The sequence below is a fragment of the Heliangelus exortis genome, chromosome 1 (genome assembly GCF_036169615.1).
Source record: "Heliangelus exortis chromosome 1, bHelExo1.hap1, whole genome shotgun sequence".
Taxonomy (NCBI): domain Eukaryota; kingdom Metazoa; phylum Chordata; class Aves; order Apodiformes; family Trochilidae; genus Heliangelus; species Heliangelus exortis.
In genome coordinates, this window is record NC_092422.1 from 10132749 (window position 1) to 10156411 (window position 23663).

Sequence of the window (23663 nt, forward strand, 5' to 3'; positions counted from 1 at the left end):
TAACTAAGAACTAGGCCGTGTTCAACAAACAGGAGGCATCAATCTTATTTCCATCTGCAACATGTGAAGGGTCCCTACAGAAATAAATATTATGGGTGGTATAGCTGAGGTACAGTGTGGTCTTTGACATCATAACACACGATGCTTGTTTTTACAAGCAAGCTAGGGAAACGTGGTCTACATGAAACTAGTATCAGGTGAATTGGCTATTCCATTGGAGAGATAAGTTAAGAAGGAAACTGGGTGCAGCACTGCTCTTATTTTCATTCCTGAATGGATAAGTAGGAATAAGGTCTGAGTACTGATGGGTGTCAGGAAGTAGAAAGGGACTGCAAGTACCCTGAGTGGTTTCAAAGTCTTAGTTGGGGGATTTAACAGCTGGAAAAGTGGTATGGAAAAGTACAGCACAGGTCATCAAGACAAATGTGAAATCCTTTGGATAAAAATAACCAAGTGCACAAGTATTGTCTGGGTAATGGCTGACTGCAGAGAATGGAACTTGATGCTTTCATAGTGGTGTGGAAAGGCAAATACTTTAATGAGAGGGGTAAACAAGACTAATACTGGAAAACAGAAGTAGCTCTTTCTGTTTACTGTGATCACAAATCCTCACCTGAAAAGCTCTAATGAGTTTTGGGTACAGCACTTCCAGGAAGATGTGGGATACCTGGAGATTTAAGAGAAAGTTCACAGGTCTGGAGAACATGAGCTACAAGGAAATATTAAAACAGTTGAGAGAGTGTGCCAGGGACCAGAGAGCTGATAAAGTTTAACAGTCTTTAGATACCAGATAACTAGCTCTAAGGAAAGAAGTCAGTCTTTATTCTTTTTTTACCATCATCTTTTATGATTTTTATTCAATCTCAGCAAAAAGTCAGAACAAGATTTTTAGTTTTAAGAAAAGTCAGGCACTGGGTATTATCCAAGGAGGTCATGCAGGTTCATGATCAAAGCATGGGCTTTTGTTTGGGGAAAAATTACATCCATCCTTTCTTTGTTTAGGGATAAATCAGATGACCCTACAAGATTCCTGATGTATTTATACTGTCATTTCTATTCATTTCTTTAATTTCTGAGATTTTTTAAGACATTGTTAACAACATGGAGGCAAAGAACTAGACAAGGAGACCTGAATCTCTTGGGTTACATTGACTGAATAAGCCTTATATTTAAACTGGATCCCTGAAACATATTGTCATGGTAAAACCCAAGCCAGCAATCAAGCCCCACCAAGTCACTCACTCATGGCCCTTAATGGGATGGGGGGAGAATTAGAAGAGTAAAAGTGAGAAAACTATGGGTTGAGATAAAGACAGTTTAACAAGTAAAGCAAAAGCTGCAGACACAAGCAAAATAAAACAAGGAATTAATTCACTGCTTCCCATGGCAGGCAGGTGTTCAGCCATCCCCAGGAAAGTGGGGCTCCCCATATGTAATGGTTACTTGAGAAGACAAATGCCCTTCCTTCCTCCTTCTTTCCCCACCTTTATACTCTGTCATAAAGTCTGGAACATCCCTTTGGTCAGTTGGGGACAGCTGTCCCAGCTGTGACCCCTCCCAGCCTCTTTGTACCCTCAGCCTACTCTCTGGTGGGGTGCAAAGCAGAAAAGGCCTCGACTGTGTGTAAACACTGCTTAGCAATAACTAAAACATCTCTGTGTTATCAACATTGTTTTCAGCACCAATCCAAAACAGAGCCCCATACCAGCTACTGTTAAGAAAACTGACTCTATGCCAGCCAAAACCAGCACACAGATATATGTTTGTGCATGAATATTTATATATATGCATGCATACATGGATGCATATATTTTAATATTTCTGTTGCTCTACACGTGCATTTCATTGCTTCAGGCTCTGTTGTCCAATGTTGTTGGCTGCGATGTAAAACCATAAATCAGGTGTATCTAAACTGGCTTCCCCCACTTCAGAAAAATAATCAAGCTTATGCCTGATCAGTACGAGGAAGTAAATCACTCAGCAGCACTGATAGAAACAAGTGTTCATATCAGGTCTTGTATGTCAGTACCCTGGGCTAGGTAAATATCTGCTAAAAAAAGAGAGGGGGGTGAGGAAACATTCCAGAGGGAGGGTGAGGAAATCTTCCAGATCTCATCTTACCATCCATAAAGACACCACCCAATCCAGATGAAATGGAAAGCAGGGTTTTAGATACCCATAGGAAGGTCCAATTAACCACTAAGAGCTTCTACCTGCCATTTTCTTATATTTCCTTTAGTAAGGGGTTGGTTATCTTCATCCCTGTTCTCTGTGGCCCTGTGGCCATCCCATGTTACTGTGGCCATCTGGAGCACTGATGTGAATAAAGGCATTTGGGTTTAAGGCTATCATTGCCCCACAGAAAAGGCACAAAACAGTGAAAGCCTGGCTTGGTAGCGGTGTTATGGATTGAACCTGGCCAGCTCTTCTGCTTAAATCATAAAAAACACTTGAAATATCTTTTCCCTTTCCAAGACTGTATAGTCTACAGTTCAGCAAGGTACATATGACAAGATTTTTCTCTTTCATCTCAGAATGATGGAGTAAGTATTAGAAGATCAGGTTTAGTATTCCTCTTTTGTCTTGTTTGCTGTCACTGAAGTTCTGCACTTTTGAATTCCAGTAACTGGTGCTGTTGCTGATGTTTGTGTAATGAGGAAAGGCCATAGGTACATGCTGGTGTTAATGGTCACACCATGAAAGACAAAGCCAAGAGGAAGTGCAGATATCATGCTTGCAAATCACTGATAAATTGATAATTTTTATTACAGCTCTATTCCTGTACAGATTTCTATTTTACTTCTTATTTGCATATTTTTAATGCTCACCATTATTTTTCTTTGCATAGGTTTTCAAAATTAAAATGAGCAAATGACAAAGCATTATTTTCCAGATATAAAGGAGAAGGCTACCTATACTTGGGGAACACATTAAATAATAAGTTCAGAGTGACAGATGGAAGCAGAAGGGAGAAACACACTATGTGTGGTCTTTAATACATGTAAATTTTAGTTTGTGTGAGATAATAATGAAATACCTTTCCCTATGGGAAATGGTAATGCCCACTGCAGAAGCTCACTGTCATGTGGGGATTATGGCTGTTTTGTTAATGCTCAGCCTTTAAATTGGTGATGGTCTGAATTAAATGGTGCTGTAATTCCACCATTTTCATTTAAGCTACACCTCAAATATTGCATTCAGTTCTGATCTGCTCACTACAAGAGAGACCTTGAGTGCTCAAGTGTGTCCCAAGAAGAGCCATGAAGCTGGTCTAGAGCTTTTATGAGGAGCAGATGAAGGAATTGGGGCTGTTTAGCCTGGAGAAAAGGAGACTGAGGGGAAACCTTATTGCTCCCCACAAGCACCTGAAAGGAGGTTGTAGCAAGGTGGGTGTTGGTAAAACAGCAAATGATAGGACAAGGGGAAATGGCCTCAAGGTGTGCCAGGGGAGGTTTGGATTGGATATAAGGAAAAATTTCTTCACTGGGAGGGCTGCCAAGCATTGGAACAGGCTGCCCAGGGAAGTAGTGGAATCACCATCCCTGCTGGTATCTAAGAGACACATAGATGTGCTGCTTAGGGACATGGTTGAGTGGTGGACTTGACAGTGACAGGTTAATGATTGTGCTCAGTGATCTTAAAGGTCCTTACCAACAGAAATGATCTGATTCTGAGTTAGACAAGGAGGAATTTGGTAGTCCTGAGTAACAAAGACAAGCTGTTTTTTTCCTGGTGCTACTGAAAGTATTAATGACACAGAAAATGTCATTATATGACATTCAGTGCATGCCCCTTTTTGGTACAGAAGAAAACAAGAAAAAAATCCTGAAGGAGGTACTGTATGGCTGTATGTTGTACAAACTCTTCAAACAACAGATTTGTCAATGGGAAATATTGTATCATTTGCTAATACAAGCCTAAATAGAAACGTGCTTGCTTATTCCTTTATTTATAAATGTATTGCAATCCTCTTATAGTCATAGTAATTCCTGCAAATCTCTCCATGTTCAAATAGCTTCTGTGTGTGATTGGCACCTTAGAAATCTGAGAAGTTTAAGTGAGTAGGTGAACAGATACAACACAGTTTGCAAACAGTAATCCCCTCAACAGCTGCAGGCAAGCAGTGTGGGAGGATTGCTCTCTTTACCAATTCAGGAACCGTGGTATTGGAGCAGTTGTTTCCTTTCCACAGAAAACATCCCCTTTAGAGTCACAGCAGAACCGACCATCGCCTCCATGGCAGGGATGCCACTGACACACACTGGTGGATACTTCTTTCTCAGCAGATAGGAGCCACATCCCTAAAAATTCTGTATTCCTCTTCCTGTGCAGGAAGAAAAGTTCTTGCCTTCAAAAAGTAACTCTCCGTTTCTGCATTAAAATCCCTTATATTAGAGTTAGCAACCAGAATGCCACATAATTTGTATCTGAATTGTCTCTATTACAGGATGACTAGCAATCACTTATCAAAAAAATATTCATGTTTTGTTAATCAGTGGGCATCTCCTTTAGGAAGCAGAATACAGGGAGAGTGGTCTGATTATGTATAGATTAGGTTGCAGTCACTGAAGTTATCACTTCTCGTGTCTAAACTCACCCTGCATGGAGTCACATGCACCAAATTCTGTCTCTCCTCACTCCCCCTTGAAGGCTATTCCTGATGAAATTTTGGGGTGTTCCAAGACATGAGTCATGGGTAGGCCATTTCCTTTATAGATATTTATGTCTATAGATAGCACAGTTCCTTAATCTTCTGTGTTGTGTCCAGGGATGCTGTGGTGAGCATCATACAGGGGTTTTGTCCTAGAGAAAAACCCAAACCAGATTGATGTTCTCCTGCAGTCACAGACACATATGTGTGGAAAGCTTCAGAGAAGTATTTAATTCTGCATAGAAACTGGCATACATGAGGAGACCTCTGTACAGAATACTAAATACCTTTATAGTTAAAACTTGTGTAGGTTGGGTGTTCAACTGTATGCTCTGAATCAAGCAAAAATCCTTCCTTCCAGCATCCCCAGGGATCAGCTCTAGTTCCTAGCTCATTAATTGTTCTGGTCAGTTCTGTCCCTTTTTCAAAGGGAAGTTCGGAGAGGATTTCTAGCAGACTGAGGTCCTTGCCTTCTAGAAATTTAGACATCTCCAAGCATTCAGAATCTGAAGCCTTTTCACATTAGAGAGGGCGTTACCCCTTTTTCTCTTTTGTCAGTTTGATTGATTGTCAGCTGAGAAAGCATTTGGATGCCTATATAAAGAGGCCAAGTGAAGAGGTGAGCAGGGTTTCCAGCAGGTGTAGGGTATTCAGAGTCTAGGTGTTTCAACAATGAAAGTTCATGAGCTGAGCCTGATTTCTCATCTGTAGGACAGGAATTACACCTTCAGCTGCCTTGCCTGTTCTGCTGAGGAAGCACATCAGTGTTTTTCACATTTGAGATGCCGTGGTGAACAGAGAAGTTTTGCTGTGACAAAAGAAAACCAAAAAGCACCTGGTTCACTGCAATATCACTGTTTAAAATTTTCCTTATTTTAAAGACATCTGAATGCTTGAAATATAGTCATTACTATCTGAAGCACTGCTTAAAAACTGTTCCCAGGAGAGGCCAAATAGTAATTCCTAAAATTCTCCAAGTAGGGTCTAGGACTTTGTAGTTTCTGTAGCTTTTATGTTTGTGATTGAAGAAAGAGTCTCCCAGCTCCCCCTTGTGTGGATGCTCTACTGCTGCGTCAAGCAGAAAACAACTGTGATTTGTGCTGCTTTTGATCAGACATTTCTACAATGCTTTGCTGCTGGAAAGCAGAATAATACTGTCACAAATTTTATATTAACAAAATATGCCTAGAAGGGATTAGTAGCTCTTGTTCATCTGATTAATGTCAGGCTTGTAAAGTCTGTTCTCCAACAAAAAGGGCAGCACATGCTCAAGTGAGAGATGTTAACAACAGAGGCTCTCCATTTTAGTGGATCTTTGTGTTTTAGCTGTAATCTCTTAGTGAAATGCCCAGGACCAAATCACAAAATCAACCAGCATCAAGGGAGTTGACTTAGGCTGTAGCTGTGTTCACTTTTAATTAGGTTTGGAATTACTATCACACTGTAGTGTAGCAGGCAACCAAGGCAGTACCTTTCCCTTAGGCCTTATTACTGACAACAACCTTAGCACAGTTCTGCATATTCAGCAGCCAGAAGGTTAGGTGTTACATATTGGGAGATACAGGCAGTATCTGAAAAACACAGGATATATTTTGTACAACTCAATTTTTGCACTCAAATTAAGGGCGACGGGGGACACTCCTTTCTAAAATGTCCATATCCTGCCAGGTGTTTTTTGATACAGCTTTTGTCTAACAGGTATCATCTTACAATATTTTGCTGCTCAGCAGTGGAATAAGGCAGCACCAGTAGCAAGTACATTCTGTTCCACCTGATGTATTTTTATGGGTTTATTTTTCCCTTATGTACATTTCTTTTCCTTCAAGATGTGCTCTGAGACATTTCCAATTTCAGCATTCTGCCTGTCTCATCTAATTCAATTGTAAGCTTATCTGGGCAAGGACCATCTCTGTATTCTGCCTTCAAGTTTCATTACACAGCAGTTCTGTAAAGTAATCTATTAAAAAAAGTACCATGATGAGGGAAGGACCTTAACTCATCCACTGGGATTTGACATGTGAGAAGGGCATGTCCTCATCTCCCAAACTTTCAGCATTACCATACCCACAGGCACACCTACCTCTGTGTGCTCCACCCCTGATGGAAAGGATCAGTGTGATAGCAGATTTTGTTTAGGTTTTCTGAAAGAAAAAAGGCTGTTGATTTCTTTATTTCATTTTCTCACTTTCACACTTTCTTTGCTTTCAGGTGTGAACAGAAAAGTTACCTATTCCCTGGCAGACTCTGCAGATGGTTACTTCTCTGTGGACCGGTCATCAGGAATTATTATTTTGGAGCATCCACTTGATAGAGAGCTTCAGTCTTCCTATAACATCACTGTAAAGGCTTCAGATCAGAGCATTGTGCTAACCTTGTCCTCATTTGCCACCGTTACCATTACTGTGCTAGACATTAATGATAACCCTCCTGTGTTTGAAAGAAGAGACTATCTTGTTACAGTACCTGAAGACACCTTGCCTGGCACTGAGGTCCTTTCTGTTTTTGCTACAAGCCAAGACATTGGTACTAATGCTGAGATTGCCTATCTCATCAGATCGGGGAATGAGAAAGGGAAGTTCAGGATTAACTCAAAAACAGGTTTGTAAAGTGGTTCTTGCTTGGAATGCAAAATGAAAGGGTCAGAAAAATGTGAACACTTTGGGGAAAAACCTTGGAACAAAAAAATTTCCAAGAACAGAGACTCAGAGCTTGTCAATGTGGAATTAGTTGCACAGTTAAAAACCAATTTTAGGTTGGAGAGTGATGTAAAGTACAGTCACACTCAGCTGCCCCAGCTCAAGTGAAGAATGCTTTTCTTCATTCGTAAGTCTCTTGATGTCGGTGTAGATGTGACAGTTTGTTAGCCAAACCATGCTACCCTTACAGTTATGAACACTTGCACCTCTTACCAGCTGAGTAAAGCCTCAACTGTCTGGGCCTTAGCAAACATCAGGCAGTACTGTCAGATGTTGTCAAATGGCTGGCAGTTCTAACATGTGATTGCTGTTTATGCAACTTCATTGAAGTAGACTGCTCTTGATTTGTGTTGTCTGGCAGTTGATTTCAGCCATGGTTTGGCTTGGCTTTTTGGTCATACATCATAAATTTAAAAAACATACTGCTGCTTCTCTTTAAGCAATACTAAGAAAAGCTACCTTAATTGGTGCAAAAGGCTAATTTTCTTTGCATTTCCTTAGTGGGACACATTCTTTATCCTTACTGAGATTTTAATCCGTCAATAGACAGTAAGCTATGATTCTTCTGTGCTTCCTGTAGTGGGTCCCTTTATTCTCATAACATTCAGAATGACCAGTACAAATCTGCTGGCAGGGCTTCAGAACAAAACAATCATGATTTTGAAAGCTGAAGGTAACATTTGTTTGAGTGCAGCTGTAATAACCAGTAACCTGGAAAATTTCAAATTGATGTATTGTGTAATTTATATTTCTGTGTGCAAAAATCTGTCTGCACTCTGCAGAGGCCACTGCCTTACATGTAAGGGACTTAACATAATTGTGTGTTGTCTGTTAGCTTCATAATGTTGATTAGCGCTAACAAAATTTAAACATAAATATGCCTAGACAGCAATACTTAGCTTCACATTTGACAATAAAACTGAGGAGATAAATCAATAAAAACCCATAATGAGGCTTAATCACACAGGGAAAAAAACCCCAAACTATTTATTATTCATTAATGTGTGACAGCTCCATTATTATTGGTTTAGAGGCAGGAGCTCAGTTTCCAGACAGCCAAGTGCTGATGTAGCATGCCTGATCAGGGCTTGAAAAATAATGTCCTTCACACCATTTGTCAGTGGGAACTCTCTGCTAGCCCCTTGGAAGCTTCTCTTCAGGTCTTCTTCCAGAAACTCGTGGTGAAATGTAGGCTTCATTTGGAGAAAGCCCAGATGAGATTAAGAAGAATGATCCAAGGTCTGTAAAATATGGCTTATCAGGAAAGACTGAACGAATTGAGGCTATTAACCTAGAAAAGAAGACATACTGATATTATTCAAGTCTGTAAAAAATACCTCCAAAGAGGTATTGTTCCCCATTATCTGTCATGAGAAAAGAAGTTGTGAATGGGCTCAAATTGCATTTGGTTTTTTCGGTTAAATGATAGGAAGAAATTCCTAACTGTAATGATTACTGAGTAGTGAAATGCATTTCCAAAGAAGGTTAGGAAACTGATTTGTTGGAGGTTTATAAGAACAGTAGAGATGAATACCTTCAAGAATTATTAGGCTTAGCTAACCTGTGCTAGGCTGCAGTTGGACTAAATGGCCTTTAAGCCCCATACATCTCTGCTCCTGATTGGTCTATATTGAAAAGGATTAGGCTTGCCAAGGTTAAGGATTTGCTTGTAAGTCTTTCCTGCCATGCCTAGTATTACCTCCTTCATAGCATCACTAGTAATCTGTGCAAAACCTACTCATCATTTCTTGTAAAGGCACATGGGAAACAAGTGGAAGGCCTGGATAAAAATAATTTCTATCCAAGAGGGAGTCTGGGTGCATTGTCACAGCTTAACAGTTTGGGCAGACCACAAACTTAGGACAGAATTCCTCCCTATTCCCCCCCACACACTCAAAAAGGGAAGATAAAAGGGAAATGAAGACCAGAGACTTTAAGTTGGAAATGGAAAGCAGTTGGATAAGGGTTTAGTAGTACAAGGGAAAGGTAATAACATAAGGGATAAAGTAACAAAGAATACAAATATATACAAATAAATAAATATATATATATATATAATTATATATATATATACACAACCCGATGGGTATGAGCTCTGATGGGCACATGGCAAGCTGGTCGTAAAGAACAGCAGCACAGCCAGCAGCAAGCAGAGAGAAAAGAGAGCAGAGCTGCTGACTTTCCTAATCTTTTATAGAGTATGGCAGGAAATGGGAGGGAACAGATCCCTGCCTTCATGTTCCCCCCCTTTCAGAGTCCAAAAGCCCTCCTTCTTTAGGTCCTCCTGTTCAAATGATGACAGTGCATGAAGTGAGTCAGGTTTAATTTGTGTGATGAAAGACCCCGAAATTTATAAAAAACCTCGTTGAGTGATGAAGTCTCTGTTTAATCTCATAAATGATAGACAACTGATTTCTCAAACGTATTCATACCCCATTCATTTGTATTTAATTCATGAGATGTTAATTATGAAGGAGTGAATTTCTGTTGACTTGTCAGGGCTGATTTCCAGAGTCGGCATCCAGTTCTCCCACAGGCTCTGTGCATAAGCCCAGACAAATGGGTGGATATACCCCCGATTTCTCTGTCTGCCATACTCATATAATAAAAACAATTTTCATGAGAAACCGTTCATTGCTTCACACCTTGTGAAGGTCCTTCCTTCAGAGGCAACCCAAGTGAAATCGGCATCATTCTTTAAGCAAATGACAGCAGCAGAAACTTGACCAAATATTTTTATTGGACTGGGCAGTGTTACAGTAAGAACAGAATATTTTGCATGTGTGCCATGGTGATAAATATCACACTGTACTATTTACTGTAGTCAGATCCCTTAGTCCATAGTGTTATTTGGTTTTTTGCTGGCTACTGACGTTCCATCCCTTGCTTCAAAGGAGCAATTTCCATTTTTGAAGCGCTGGATTATGAATCGTGCAAGGATTTCTACTTAGTAGTGGAAGCAAAAGATGGAGGAACTCCAGCCCTGAGCGCCGTGACGACTGTGAATGTCAACGTGACAGATGTCAATGACAACGCGCCAACGTTCAGCCAGTTGGTCTACAGCGCGGTCATCAGCGAGGATGCTGCCATTGGTGACTCAGTGATAATGGTGAGCAAGGCCGTGGGTAGCACTTAGGCAGGGTGAAGCCTTCTGCCACACAACCTGTAAAAAAGTACCACTGCACTGGTTAAAAATCATGACTATTGCGTCTTGAATCACCCAAACTGTTCTCTAGACAACACTTTCTGTCTGCTACTGCTTTCCAGGCTGCTGCCAGCCTCCCCCAAAAAGAAAGTAGAAGCAGTAGTAGTAGTAATAGGACCAACTGTTTCATTTTTAACCCCAGTGTGCTGTGAAAGAGCAATGGGATGTTTAAAGTACGAGTCAGCTAGAAACAAGTGGATTTTATGGGAAAGGCAAAACTGAACTTTTCAGTGAAAAACATGGTATTTGTATAGGCTGGCATGCAGTGTGACACACCCAGACCTCACAATGCTCGTGTATTGGAACTTGTGGATCTAGAAAGCAAGTGTTTTATGGAATATTACCATTAAAATATTGTGTATATTTTCAGGCTGGAATTTTGATAAGCTCCAAGGGGAACCTCCTGTTAAAAAATGCTCGATGCTATAGAGGAGTGCAGTTCAGATGGAACTAGTTTGATGGAATATAAAGTTTTACTATTTGGGGTGTTGAACAATAATGTATCATACAGATGGCTTAATAACTGTTTTGCTAATTTTCACTTTTCTCTCAAAAAAGTTGATAGCAGAAGATCTGGACAGTCCTTCCAATGGGCAGATTCATTTTTCCATAGTGAATGGGGATCAAGACAATGAATTTTCAGTTGACCCGGTTTTGGGACTCGTGAAGGTTAAAAAGAAATTGGATAGAGAAAGGGTAAGATATGTGGGACTTCTTAACTTACAATGACTTACAGATGTGTATCGATCTCAACTCTGCTGCTTACTTGTTTTGAAGAAGTGTCTTTTGTATTCTGCAACGATCAGCCTAAGGTACTCCAACAGATCTTTTTGATGTTACTCCACTTCTTCCCACCCCAGCTCTATCCTTGGTGCTATCTAGAAGCCAACTGCTCTGCTAGCATTCTCATCCTGCCCCAATGCAGCAGCTGAGGCCAGATCAGGGAAAAAAGCAAGCCCTGGATTTCTCCTGTGGTGCCACCAGCAGCTGTTGCTGTGTTAATGAATTGCCTCCTCTCTCCTGCGTGTGCAAGCCCACACGTGCAGCAGGGTGTGCAACAGAGTGATTACAACACACTCCAGACCGTGGCACCAAGCACTGAGCTGAGACCTCTGCCATTAATTAGCACTCTGCAAAACATGTCACTGGGGAGGTGATGTTATGAAGTGGCCAGGCTGTACCAAAAGTGAATGAGCGCTTCATTAAACAGATTCTGCTGCTTTGTTTGCTTACTAGATTATTCATTCGGGGTGATTTATCACCATTTTGCCATAGGTAGCAATTAGAAGCTTTTGGAAAAAAAAAAAAAAAAACAAAAAAGCAACAAATAAATACAGCTGTCTGTGCTACTGGCAGGGCAGGAGAGTGCTACATGGCTTCAAAAGTCTTGCAACATAAAAAGAAACCCATGTCTTCTGCCTCCAAGCAATACCTCCCCAAAACTGGGGAAGCTGATGGCTGTCCTCTGAACATGGATTCAGCAGGAAAAGCTTTCTACTGGAAGCAGGGCTACTGCTTAAAACAGTGGTAAATATCCTGCTGGTATTACCACAAAGGCAGGATTAAATTGTCAGTCTTTGGTGGCAGAATGACTCTACTGCTGACTGTTGAGGACAGAAAGTAGCAATGGATATTCATGCTACAAATTTGCTGTAATGTATTCCTCTTAAATAACACAGACTTAACTTCTTAGTATGATTTTACTTGGTTTCTGAAGTGCATTTATATACATCTGCATCCACACACACACACACATTCACCCTCACCAGCATATTTAATGCCAGCTCTGTTAGATATGCATTTTCCAGTGTTTCCCTTGGTTAAAATAAGCTGTGATAGTGTGTTTTTCTTTGCTTCCTTGGCACATTTCCTAGACACAGGTGTTTCTGACCCCTTCAGGGAAAATGATACATGATGCCCCATCTGCTGTAGATCCCCAAAGGCAGTGCTGACTCCCGGGTTTCAGTGGTTTTAAGAAAACTCATTTCCAGAGCTGTAATCACATAGAAACCATGACGTTTGCCATCTACCTTTCTGGGATACACTGAGATGAAAGCAAAGACACATAAAGTTTGGGAAGGATCCTGCAAAACTAACAATCTTTAGCTAGCAGCAGAAATTACAGATCAAAAAAGAAAAAGTAAATAAATTATTCGCTGCCTCAGTTTCTTGATTTTCCATAGTTCAAGAACCTTCCTCCTGTGTCCCTATGCCCTCACCAAATCAATTGCAGTCTTCCTCCTCCCTACATCTGCCCCTGAAAAGAGCTATTTTCTTTATCTCTAGGTAGGTCCCACATCCCAGAAGAGCCACCTTGTTTTGTACACTTAGCCTGTACCTCTCTTCTACCCAAATGGCTTTTATTTTTCACAAATGGCTTTGACATTTCCTCCAACCCTGAAAAAGCCCCTTTAGCATTATGTTGTTCCCCTTTGCAGGGTTTGCTTTTCCCTGTCCCAGCCTTGCACTGAGAGCCTGGAGCAGGGTGTTTTATCTGGCACTCATGTGGCCCCTTGTTCCCTCCCTTTGCAGGATTCACAGGCAGACCTGTCAGCAGCTCTCCCTGTGGAGCAGGGAGTGATATACAGTAAAATGTAGTTGTAAGACATAAGGAGGTCAACATAAAGATGTAGTTCATGAAATCAAGCTGTCATCCATTAGCTGTGCAGAGACTGAGCTTTTGCAAATTGTCACACCTCATGCATGGGCACATATGTACATAGAGGGCCCATGGGTGATGCACTGAACTGCCCACGCTGTGCTGATTAGTTTGTGCCTGTTGCAAATAGGCTTAAAAAAAAACTTATCTTCTACTGAACAGTGGAAAATATCCTGTTGCTACAGTGACTGTTGTCTCTAGTAGTCCCAAATGTTTTCCACTGTGTTTAAGCCAACTGCCTGTGAACTTTTTCTTGGTTTTCCATCACCACATTAGAAATGCTGTGTGTCAAACTGTGGTTGGCTCTAATAAGCAACGTATACATTATCCTGGAAACCAACTCTTAAGATAAATAGAATCAGGTCACATATTCCAGCTGACACCTAGGAGAGATGAAAACGTTAGCTACAATAGTAATGTCTGAGTCTGAATACTATCCATTATTTATTTTTTGTCTACCCCTTTGTTTCAGGAATGCTGCATCTGATACAGGTACTTTAGTACAGTGAAGCTGTTATGTTTATTGATAGCCTTATAAAGCTGTTGGGACACAGTATGGCAATAAACAGAATAATGTTATTCTAAGGACAGGGAAGGTAATGGGGCCAAACAGCTTCTCTTAAAATATTGTAGGTGGTGCACTGGATGTAAAGGAAATGAGTTGAAAATTTAGGGCTGATTTCATCATTAGACAATGTTCTCACCTTTTTGCAGATATCTGGTTATTCATTAGTTATCCAGGCAAGAGACAGTGGCACCCCTCCTTTGTCTTCATCTGTGACGGTCAATGTGGACATTTCTGATGTCAACGATAACAGCCCTGTGTTTACTCCAGCTAACTATACAGCTGTAATTCAAGTAAGTTTATCCTGCACATCAAAAACTTCTCTGACTTTTAAAATACACAAGCATTTGTTTTCATTTAACTGGCATTTGATGATTTATTAGCAAATGATGGATTTAAAGTATAAACATGTTTTTCTTAAGTCCTTGGTAGGTTTCTGTTTGCTTTTGCTCCTTACCCTCAGCATCTGTCACATATTTTACCATTAATCCCTGTTGAGCCAGGTACTCTGGACTCAAAAATCTCAGCTGGGATGAGTTTGCACTTTGCACCTTGCTCAGGGTGTGAGCCTTAATGGTTGGTCAGTCCTGACCAGACATAGTGTGAGGGAGAGCTCATGGGTCCCTGGAGATGTGGTTGGTACTTCTATCTCTGCCCCTCTTCTATGGGCTGTAAGTGATGTCAAAAAAGCAGTGCTTGTGAAATGCTGTCTTGGGCAAAGAGCAATCAGCTGAATATTCTCAATAGCAAAACATTTGTGATTGTGATATGTATCATTTTAATCCTTTTCTTTATACGCTGTGTATATGTGTAAAGGAAAATAAACCAGTGGGCACAAGCATTTTGCAGCTGGTAGTGACAGACAAAGACTCTTTTCACAATGGCCCCCCTTTTACCTTCACCATCCTCACTGGCAATGAAGAGGAGGAGTTTACACTGGACCCTCAAGGCATCTTGAGATCTGCAGTCATCTTCAAGCATATGGTGGCAACCGAGTATGTGCTCTGCGTGCAGGTATGGCTTGATTTTTGCATCTGCATGGAAAAAAAAACCCTCTAGTTGATAGTTCATATGTACATTGCCTGTATGGGTTGGTTTTAACTGACTGGATGCCACACATTCCAGTTTACAGGTGCACAATATGGTATATTTTCTTTGATGTCCTTGAACCTGATTTCATATAAATATAAATAGGTAGCTAGCCACCTTTCCAGTTTCCTCTGTATGAAATGGATTTTCTGAGCAATGGCTGTTATGATTTAAGATTTTCTTTTCTTTTTTTTTTTTTTTCTGTAGTTAAGTGAGGAAAATAATAAAAAACACATTATACACATAGAAGTACACCACGGAACAAGTGACAGCAAAATATCGTTCTAGGAAGGAAAATAACTTCTGCTTTTAAGTCATAAATTTAATCTTAAATTTTGGAAGCCTACCAAGAATTCATGAAATCACATTTCCAAGGTCAGTTTAGCTCTTAAAGAATGTGAAAATAACACATGCAGTAGAAGTCCATCTCAAACTTAGCTTTAAAGTCATTGTTGAGGAACTCTGTAACCAGGGTGATTTTGATTACAAAAAGCTGTAAATCTAAAAGTAATTTGTCCACATTTCTCAGACCTGACAGAGAAAATGCAGAAAAAATTTGGTACACATGCGAATCTAGGGAATGAACTACACCACTGAAATGAGCCATGGTCATTGAAGCTGAGTCTGAAATGGTGGCTTCCTCCACCTGCTTTGCTGAGGTCAATTTCTCTGTATGCAGCCTGAGAGCCCTTTTAGAAGCACATTTAATACTGTTCATAGCAGTAATATTCCTAGTTAGTAAGAATTTTAAAAATACAAGCTCTGATGCTAACAGTTCAAATCAAAGTAAAGTTCTACAAATTTGCCATTCAATATTCCTGAAACCTATTTCTTGAGCCTTGAAAAAAAAAATTTAAAAAACCCCACTTTCACTCTTGCCATGGCTGCATTCTGAAATGCCCTGCTTTCAGGGCAATTTGCTAGCCAAAGTTCCAATATAGCCAAAATTTAAGAAGCATCATCTAACTGTATAGATCCAAGTATGCCATAAAAGTGAAATATTAGACAGACCACAATGTCTGAGATGCATTCAACACTGTTGGATTGTAGAGGCCTACTTCCTTCCAGTATTATTTTCTGTAGGGATTTTTGCAGAGAAAGCATACTTTGTATTTTCCTGTTCTATATCGATCACAGAAATATTTCTTTGCATTCAGATATACCAGAGTGCTGCTTTCTGCTTTTCACTATCAGGTTCCTCTTCTGTGTAAGGTTTTTTAAGATGCAATGTAAAAATTGAAACTGGAATGGTATATAACCTCTGTACATGTGTGTATGCATGTTTGTGCACATGTACCAAAAAGAAAAAAAATTAAGTATTCCACCCAACCCTTTTAGGAGTGAGGATGGATGGTTTTTAGCGTGTCTTAAGTTATTAATTGTTTCCTAGTAATGTCTATATTGCCATTGCCATACTGACTTTCTTTTTTCTTTAGCTTATAATTTTTCCTCCCCAGTTCTAAATTCAGAGATCTTTCATGTGTGCTGTATCTCTGCTCAGTGATAATTTAGTCCTCTGTTTCCTCCAGAGCAAGTAAATATGTGGAGCAGTATATCTTAATACTTACTTCAGTGAAACATTTTTCTTAGTGCAGGAAGGAACACTTATTCAAGTTTTTACACCTTTCTGTCAAGATGGCCTTGGGTTTTTTGTCAAACTTGCCCTTTTAATCTCTCTAAAAAAGTGCAAATGGTTCTATCAAACGTGCTCTGGGTCATACAGTCATCTGTCCAAGTGCAGTGTGGTTCTCATATTTTATGCTTAATAGCAGCACAAGCAACCTATTTTGGTTTTGGAGGGTGATAAATTTTATTTATTTCAAACATATTTCTTGATTGCTTCAGGTAAAGTAGCACAGAGCACTGTAGAAAAGCTCTTAAACCCCTCATATCCACACAAGCTGAGCAGGGTCTGAAACACTTTGGAGCATGTCAGGCAATGCAGAAACTGATGCGGTGTTTCAGAGAAACAGACTGGCTTGGGTTGGAAGGGACCTTAAAGACCGTCTTGTCCCAACCCTCCTTCCATGGGCAGGGCTACCTCACACTAGACCAGGTTTGCTCTAAGCCCCATCCGCATCCAACCTGGCCTTCAACACTCCCAGGGATGAGACATTCTCAGCTTCTCAGGGCAACCTGTTCCAGTGTCTCACCACTCTCACAGTCAAGAATTTCTTCATGATATCTATCCTAAATCTACACTTTTCCAGTTTGAAACCAGTAGCCTTTGTCCTGTCACTACATGCCCTTATAAAGAGTACCTCCCCAGGTTTCTTGTAGGCCTGTTCAGGTACTGGAAGGCCACTGTAAGGTCTCCCCAGAGCCTTCTCTTCTCCAGGCTGTACAGCCCCAACTCTCTCAACCTGTCTGTATAGGAGAGGTGCTGCAGCACTCTGATCATCTTTATGACCTTCCTTTGCACTTGCTCCAACAGCTCTGTGTCCTTCTTGTGTTGGGGCCTCCAGAACTGAACACAGTGGAGTCTTGAGAGAGTGGAGTAAAGGGGGAGAATCACCTCCCTTGACTTGCTGCCCACACTTCTTTTGATGCAGCCCAGGACACAGTTGGCTTTCTGGGCTGCAAGCACACGTTGCTGGCTCATATTGAGCTTCTCATCATCCAGGACCCCCAAGTGCTTTTCCTCAGGGCTCTATTTTTGATCCATTCTCTGCCCAACTGGTGTTTTTGCTTAGGATTGCCCTGACCCAGATGTAGGATCTTTCCCTGGGTATTGCTGAACTTCACGAGATAGCATGAGCCCACCTCTCAAGCCTGTCATGGTCCCTCTGGATGGTGTCTCTTCCCTCCAGTGTGTCAACCACACCACATGTCTTGCTGGCATCACTGGGCTTCAGTGCCTATTCCAGAGTAGATATGAGCCTAAAATCCATTTCATGCAGAGTATACCACAGCCAAATGGTTCTGTTGAGGACAAGTGATAGCTGTGGGATCTTGGGAACATTTCAATATAAGTAATGAGACATTCTGCTGACACATTTCTCTCTTCAATCACTTAGATGAGGTATCTGTTCTTCCCTGAAGAGTTTGTAAGTTCCACTGCTAGAAATGGCTTAGACATTTCTTTACATATGTATCTGGCAAATGCATTTGTGTAGTTCTTTTGAGAGGTCATCTTCTGTGAAAATACGTAATAGCAAAAAGTTATGGTTGTAAGCTGTGCTATAGGCATGGTTTTTACTTTGGCTTTTGTTTCTTCATTTATTTTTATTTTCTCAAAATTACATTAGGCAAAAGACTCCGGCAAGCCCCAGCAGGTTTCCCACACCTACATTCAGGTGAGGGTCATTGAAGAGAGCATTCACAGACCCACTGCCATTCCACTGGAGATTTTCATTGTCACCATGGAAGATGATTTTCCTGGGGGAGTCATTGGGAAAATTCATGCCACGGATCAGGATGTGTACGATGTCCTCACATATACATTAAAATCAGAGCAGAGAAGTTTATTCAAGGTCAACAGCCATGATGGGAAGATCATTGCCCTGGGAGGGCTCGATAACGGCAAGTATGTCCTGAATGTCTCTGTCAGTGATGGCCGGTTCCAGGTACCCATCGATGTTGTGGTTCACGTTGAGCAGTTGCTGCAAGAAATGCTGCAGAACGCAGTCACCATCCGTTTTGAGAACGTTTCCCCAGAAGACTTCGTGGGCCTTCACATGCACGGCTTTAGGCGTACCTTGCGAAACGCAGTGCTCTCCCAAAAACAGGACAGCCTGCACATCATCAGTATTCAGCCGGTGGCAGGCAGCAATCAGCTTGACATGCTGTTTGCTGTTCAGATGCACAACGGTGGTTTCTATAAGCCTGCCTATTTGATTCAGAAGCTTACCAATGCAAGGAGACACTTGGAAAATGTGATTCGTATTTCTGCCATCTTGGAGAAGAATTGCTCTGGACTGGATTGTCAGGAACAACACTGTGAGCAAAGCCTATCTATTGATTCACATTCCCTGATGACCTACAGCACGGCACGAATCAGCTTTGTGTGTCCCCGCTTTTACAGGAATGTGCGCTGCATGTGCAATGGTGAGTCCTGCTCCCTCTGCCCCTCCCAGCTTTACACATTATGTGATAGGATTGTTTTTATTCCTCTGATGCAGATTGGAAGGGGCATTTCAATTCAGTCCGTTAAAGCACGACTGGCTGATGTATTGTGGGAATTGATTTCTCAGGCTCAGGAAGAATTGTTCGTGTTTACTGATGTAAATGGAAGTTGATGAACTTTGGCCTTTTATGACAAAGACCACTTTCCTGGAGGCTCCATAATCAGACCCATCAACCAACTTCCTGGGGAGGAAAAGAAGGGGGAGAGGAGAGGAGAGGAGAGGAGAGGAGAGGAGAGGAGAGGAGAGGAGAGGAGAGGAGAGGAGAGGAGAGGAGAGGAGAGGAGAGGAGAGGAGAGGAGAGGAGAGGAGAGGAGAGGAGAGGAGAGGAGAGGAGAGGAGAGGAGAGGAGAGGAGAGGAGAGGAGAGGAGAGGAGAGGAGAGAGGGAAAAGGAGAGGGAGAGGGATGCAGTTTCCCACCCCCTCAGTGCCACCACTGGAATAAACCTGCAGTGTGACTGTTAGCAAGAACAGTCTGGTCTGCAGCAATGCTTTGGCAGTCTCCAAGGACTAGGACTCAAGGACCCCTGACCTAAGCATTGCAGATGGAAATGCCTTTTCCAGTCTCATTTTTGCAGAGAGGCATGGAAATCAATGAATTATTTTATTAAGTAACTCTAAGCAAGCACTCTTCCTGACCTCCAACACTATGGTAGGTGACAGGGTGGGTCTTTGGCTGGGTTTCAGGCTGTTCCACCTTTTGGCCGAGATTTCACATGGGCATATAAGACAAATAGGCTTGAAAGCCAATCTTCCTTACGATAGTGTGCTTGGAGTATAAAACCTCAGGCAGTTATAATAATAGCTCTGTTTCTTTTGTTTACCAGGCTATTTGCTCCTCATTCCACTTCATTTAAGAGTAGAGAAAAAAGCTGCTGTAAAATCAATACAGCTAAGTCTCCCTCATCTTAAGCACACGTGCACACATACACACATGCAGAGCAATACAAGAATTCAGCAGCCATGTCTCTAAGTACCCAGCCTTTGTTTCTGCAGCAGTCAGCAGGAGTTTGTGTCTTACCATTAACTTCTGTGGGAATGGAAATAGTCATAAATTGTATGGAACTTAACCAGAAATCATTGTCTCCTGCAGCATGTGAAAAATAATGCCACAGAAGTTAAGTTTTGTGTCATAGATATTTTCATGTACATTCAAGAGCAGGCTATGTGGTTAATTTTTAGGTAATAGTGTTCTAAGTTTCAAGCAGATGTAGCTATTATAAAAATAGTTGGCATTTTGTTACACATGAAAGGCTCTGAAATAGAGGATTTTCGTGGATTTAAAAGGGACAATGCTGAAATCCTTCAGATGAGTCCAGGAGCAAATGTAGAAGCACTTTCTGCAAAACACTTTTATATACTCTAAGTCACATCTTTGTCTCATTTTCATACCAGGAAATCACAAATACTCATCTCCACGGGGACAGTGATAGCCCTCACTGTCAGAAATTGGTTTTCTGGCAGCCAAAATTCTCACTGTTTATAATTTCATTTCACTACTTATTAAAGTCAATAATGATTTATTATTCCCTTCAGATACCAACAGTAAGTGGATCTGCCTCATAATCCCTGAGTTTAACTCCAAAAAAAAAGGATGTTGCAGTGCAGTTGAGTTCTGTTCCAGCAGCTTTCTCCCTTTTCCTCCCTGCACAGCAAGATTGTGCTGAAAGCACAATTCAGCTGGGAAAGCAATATCCACATTTTTCTGTCATGTACCAGTCAATCCTGAAAATGTGTGGCAGGCTACTGGAAAAGCAGTGTGGTTCTGCAGACCATCCATGTTCTCTAGACTCTGGACGATTTCTCCTGGCCTCAAGGACTGCCCTACAGGAATAGTTGCAAAAGGCAGCTTGTCCCAACCCAGCTGGAAAGCTGGAAGGGTGCCCACAACTAACATTCAAGCCATAATGTGCTGACTTCCCACAGGTGATGCACAAGACTCAGGGTGGGGTTCTGCATGGCCAGTCCACCATCCAGCCTGTAATAGAAGTGTCCAGAGCTGCTCATTTAAAGATAACTACCTGAGAGGTGAAAGCCAGGGTGCCCATTACTTGCACAGGGATCTTGGTGGGAAGTAAAATAAAAATAAAAATCCGTGCTTTGTCCTTCACCACATTAGTTAATGCTTCAGACTTTTCTCCTGCTTTTAATTAAAGGAGCCACAAGAACTGCCTTGACATTTAGGTGAATCTATAAGCACATATCTTTATCATTTATCATTTATCTTTATCATTTAGGAGGTGGCACAGACTTTTGAGGGTATATTAAAATGTATAGTTTTGCAAAAAGGCAAGGCCCAGTAGAAGAGTTAGAAAAATGCAGGTACTTCTTAGATTAGTAGTTCTTGTACATGCACACAAATTGATGAAGTCAGACCTAAGCACACAAAATACTAAAATTGAATTTATCTTGGCTTGTTTAACAAGACAGCATTAACAAGATATTACCAATATAATAAAAGTATTATGCATCTTTTGTTACCAGAACAGTTTCGTGAACCAGTCCAGTAAATATTAATAGCTTGAATTATGACAAAACCATTAAGGTATTGCATATGTTTTCAGAGATCTGATTCAATTATGACCCAGAAAGCTCGATTTTGAACTAATTCACTCGTTCTTGAAATATGTATCATAGTTGGAGTGTTTTTCCCACTGGCAGATGTCACAGATATGCACAATTTATGCATCCCAGCTGTGCATAACTTACCTAAATTACCTTTGTGAGCAACGAAGTTATCTAACATGAAAATGGGGGGAGGCTGTAAAGCAGGCAGTGGGTGAACTTCAGAGGTTTAGAAGCTCAGCTCTGGAAGGGTAAGTTTGAAAGTTCAGGTGCATCAATCTAAACCTTTAAAATCAATAAAATTGAACTAAAGAGTTTTCAAATAACAGACTGTCTCCTTAGATTTCTGGCTCATCTTCTTGTGTTTGTATGAAAAACACCGTAACAAACTGGGGTATGAGTGTGGCTGTAGGGGCTTTGCAATTGCCAATCTCCCATCACATAATGTGGGGTATGTGAACATCTGTCAGTGCTTGTGGGAAATGAAGATAGGAGGGCTGGAATAAATGTGTTTGTGTAGAATAGTTCTCCTCGTGTTCTTATTTTTCAGAAGAAAAAATCTGTTCTGTATTCTTGTTTTTTCTTGATGCAAAGTAGTTCTTTTGTGTTGAGACAAAGATGCAGGAAAAAGCAGGTTTTGTTGGGACTACTTTGCTATAGAGTTGCTCTGCATTATAATCTTACAAAAGTGAGGTTACATTACTATGTTTATGGGAGAGGCTTGGATTGAAATCTTGACAAATGTGGGCATATATCTACATCTCAGCTGGTCACTCCAGGACCCATTTGCAGATAGTGGAAAGAATGAGGTATTTTTAATGATGTGATACATCTCTCCCTAGATGTCTAAAATCGGTCGGATGAATCATGCCCTAAAGTTAGATGAGATGAATTCCATTTCAAGTGTTTAATACGGTTCTGGCTTAATAGTTTGAGAGAAATTTTCTAATAGACCCAGAAGCATTCAGCAAAAGTGCGGACACACATCCACATTATTTAATCAAGTGAATAGCAGTCTTAGACCACTTTTTTTGTGAAACAAGGCAATTCAGCCTTTATGAAGCCACTTCTAGTATTTTGCAAAATTCTGACAAAAGGAAAGCATTGACTATGATGCAGTATAAGATCTGCTATTATTATAAGACCTTTTTCTTAAAAGGTGGTCCATGTACTCTGCACACACTGAGTCTTAGAAGACACCTGAATGTTTTGCAGGACTGGGCATCAGGAACCCAGTTCCTATGTCCACAGAACTGATTTTCCCATGTTCAGGAAGCACACACATACTAATGAACCTTCAGTTGTTCTGGCAGGCTAGCCAGAGAGCCTGGAGAAGAAGGTGTACTGCCTGTGCTTGGGAGCAAAGAACTGCAGATAAATTTGTTAAATTTGATTTGGCAGCAGTCCTTTTAAGTTGTATAAGGAGAGATGTTTGTGCCTATGAACATCCCTCATTTTAAGGCCCAATCTTCTATGAAACATGGGAGAGCTGAAGCATGAAGTGGGGGCATGACTGCAGATTCAGGGTGAGTAGGAATTGCAATCTACCACTTCAGGCATCTTTAGGGAAGCTATGATCAGGTAGTGGATGGAAGAGCTCAAATAATCTCACTTCTTCGTAAACTGGGAAAAAATCTGATTCACTAGGACTGTGTGACACACACAGTTTTCCAGTTCCAGTTTCCAACATTAAAACTTGTGCTAACCAAAGCCTATTTGTACAGAAACAGATTTGTATATTTGGACTGATAAATGTATAGTAATACTTGCTTACAATACCTGTTCACCTACTCCAAAAGGAAAAACAAATTGCAGCTCATTATTTGACCATCTTCTTTTCCCACTAAACTAATTACTACACTGTTTTAAAGGTAGCAGTTTGGAGCTTTGCTTTATTTGCTCCCTAGAATGTTGACTTTCAAGAGTCACCTTTCACTCTTTTTTCTGCAGCCAAGAGAAACAGATTCCTTTTTTGATACTTACACAGATGCACAATAATAAGCTTACAGAAAAACACCAGATATCACCAGGCTCAAGTTACAATTGTTGAAGCACTCTATTTTCAATTTATATTTACATTCCTGGAAGTGAGCCTTCTTTGAATGGACA

At 40.9% G+C, this 23663-nt stretch overlaps 1 protein-coding gene across 10 annotated transcripts in view; it reads left to right on the forward strand.

Annotated features, from left to right (window-relative positions):
* Nucleotides 1–23663, forward strand: part of FAT3 (FAT atypical cadherin 3) — a 402030-nt gene that overhangs the window by 341868 nt on the left and 36499 nt on the right. For 9 of the 10 annotated variants that reach the window (XM_071733516.1, XM_071733525.1, XM_071733550.1 and 6 more), the window contains 6 exons: nucleotides 6860–7249; nucleotides 10242–10456; nucleotides 11111–11248; nucleotides 13926–14069; nucleotides 14593–14790; nucleotides 18114–18912. In XM_071733516.1, the coding sequence (XP_071589617.1) occupies nucleotides 6860–7249; nucleotides 10242–10456; nucleotides 11111–11248; nucleotides 13926–14069; nucleotides 14593–14790; nucleotides 18114–18912 (1884 nt within the window). Of the gene's footprint in view, nucleotides 1–6859; nucleotides 7250–10241; nucleotides 10457–11110; nucleotides 11249–13925; nucleotides 14070–14592; nucleotides 14791–18113; nucleotides 18913–23663 lie in introns of those variants that run through there. The other variant, XR_011723915.1, reaches the window with a different exon arrangement.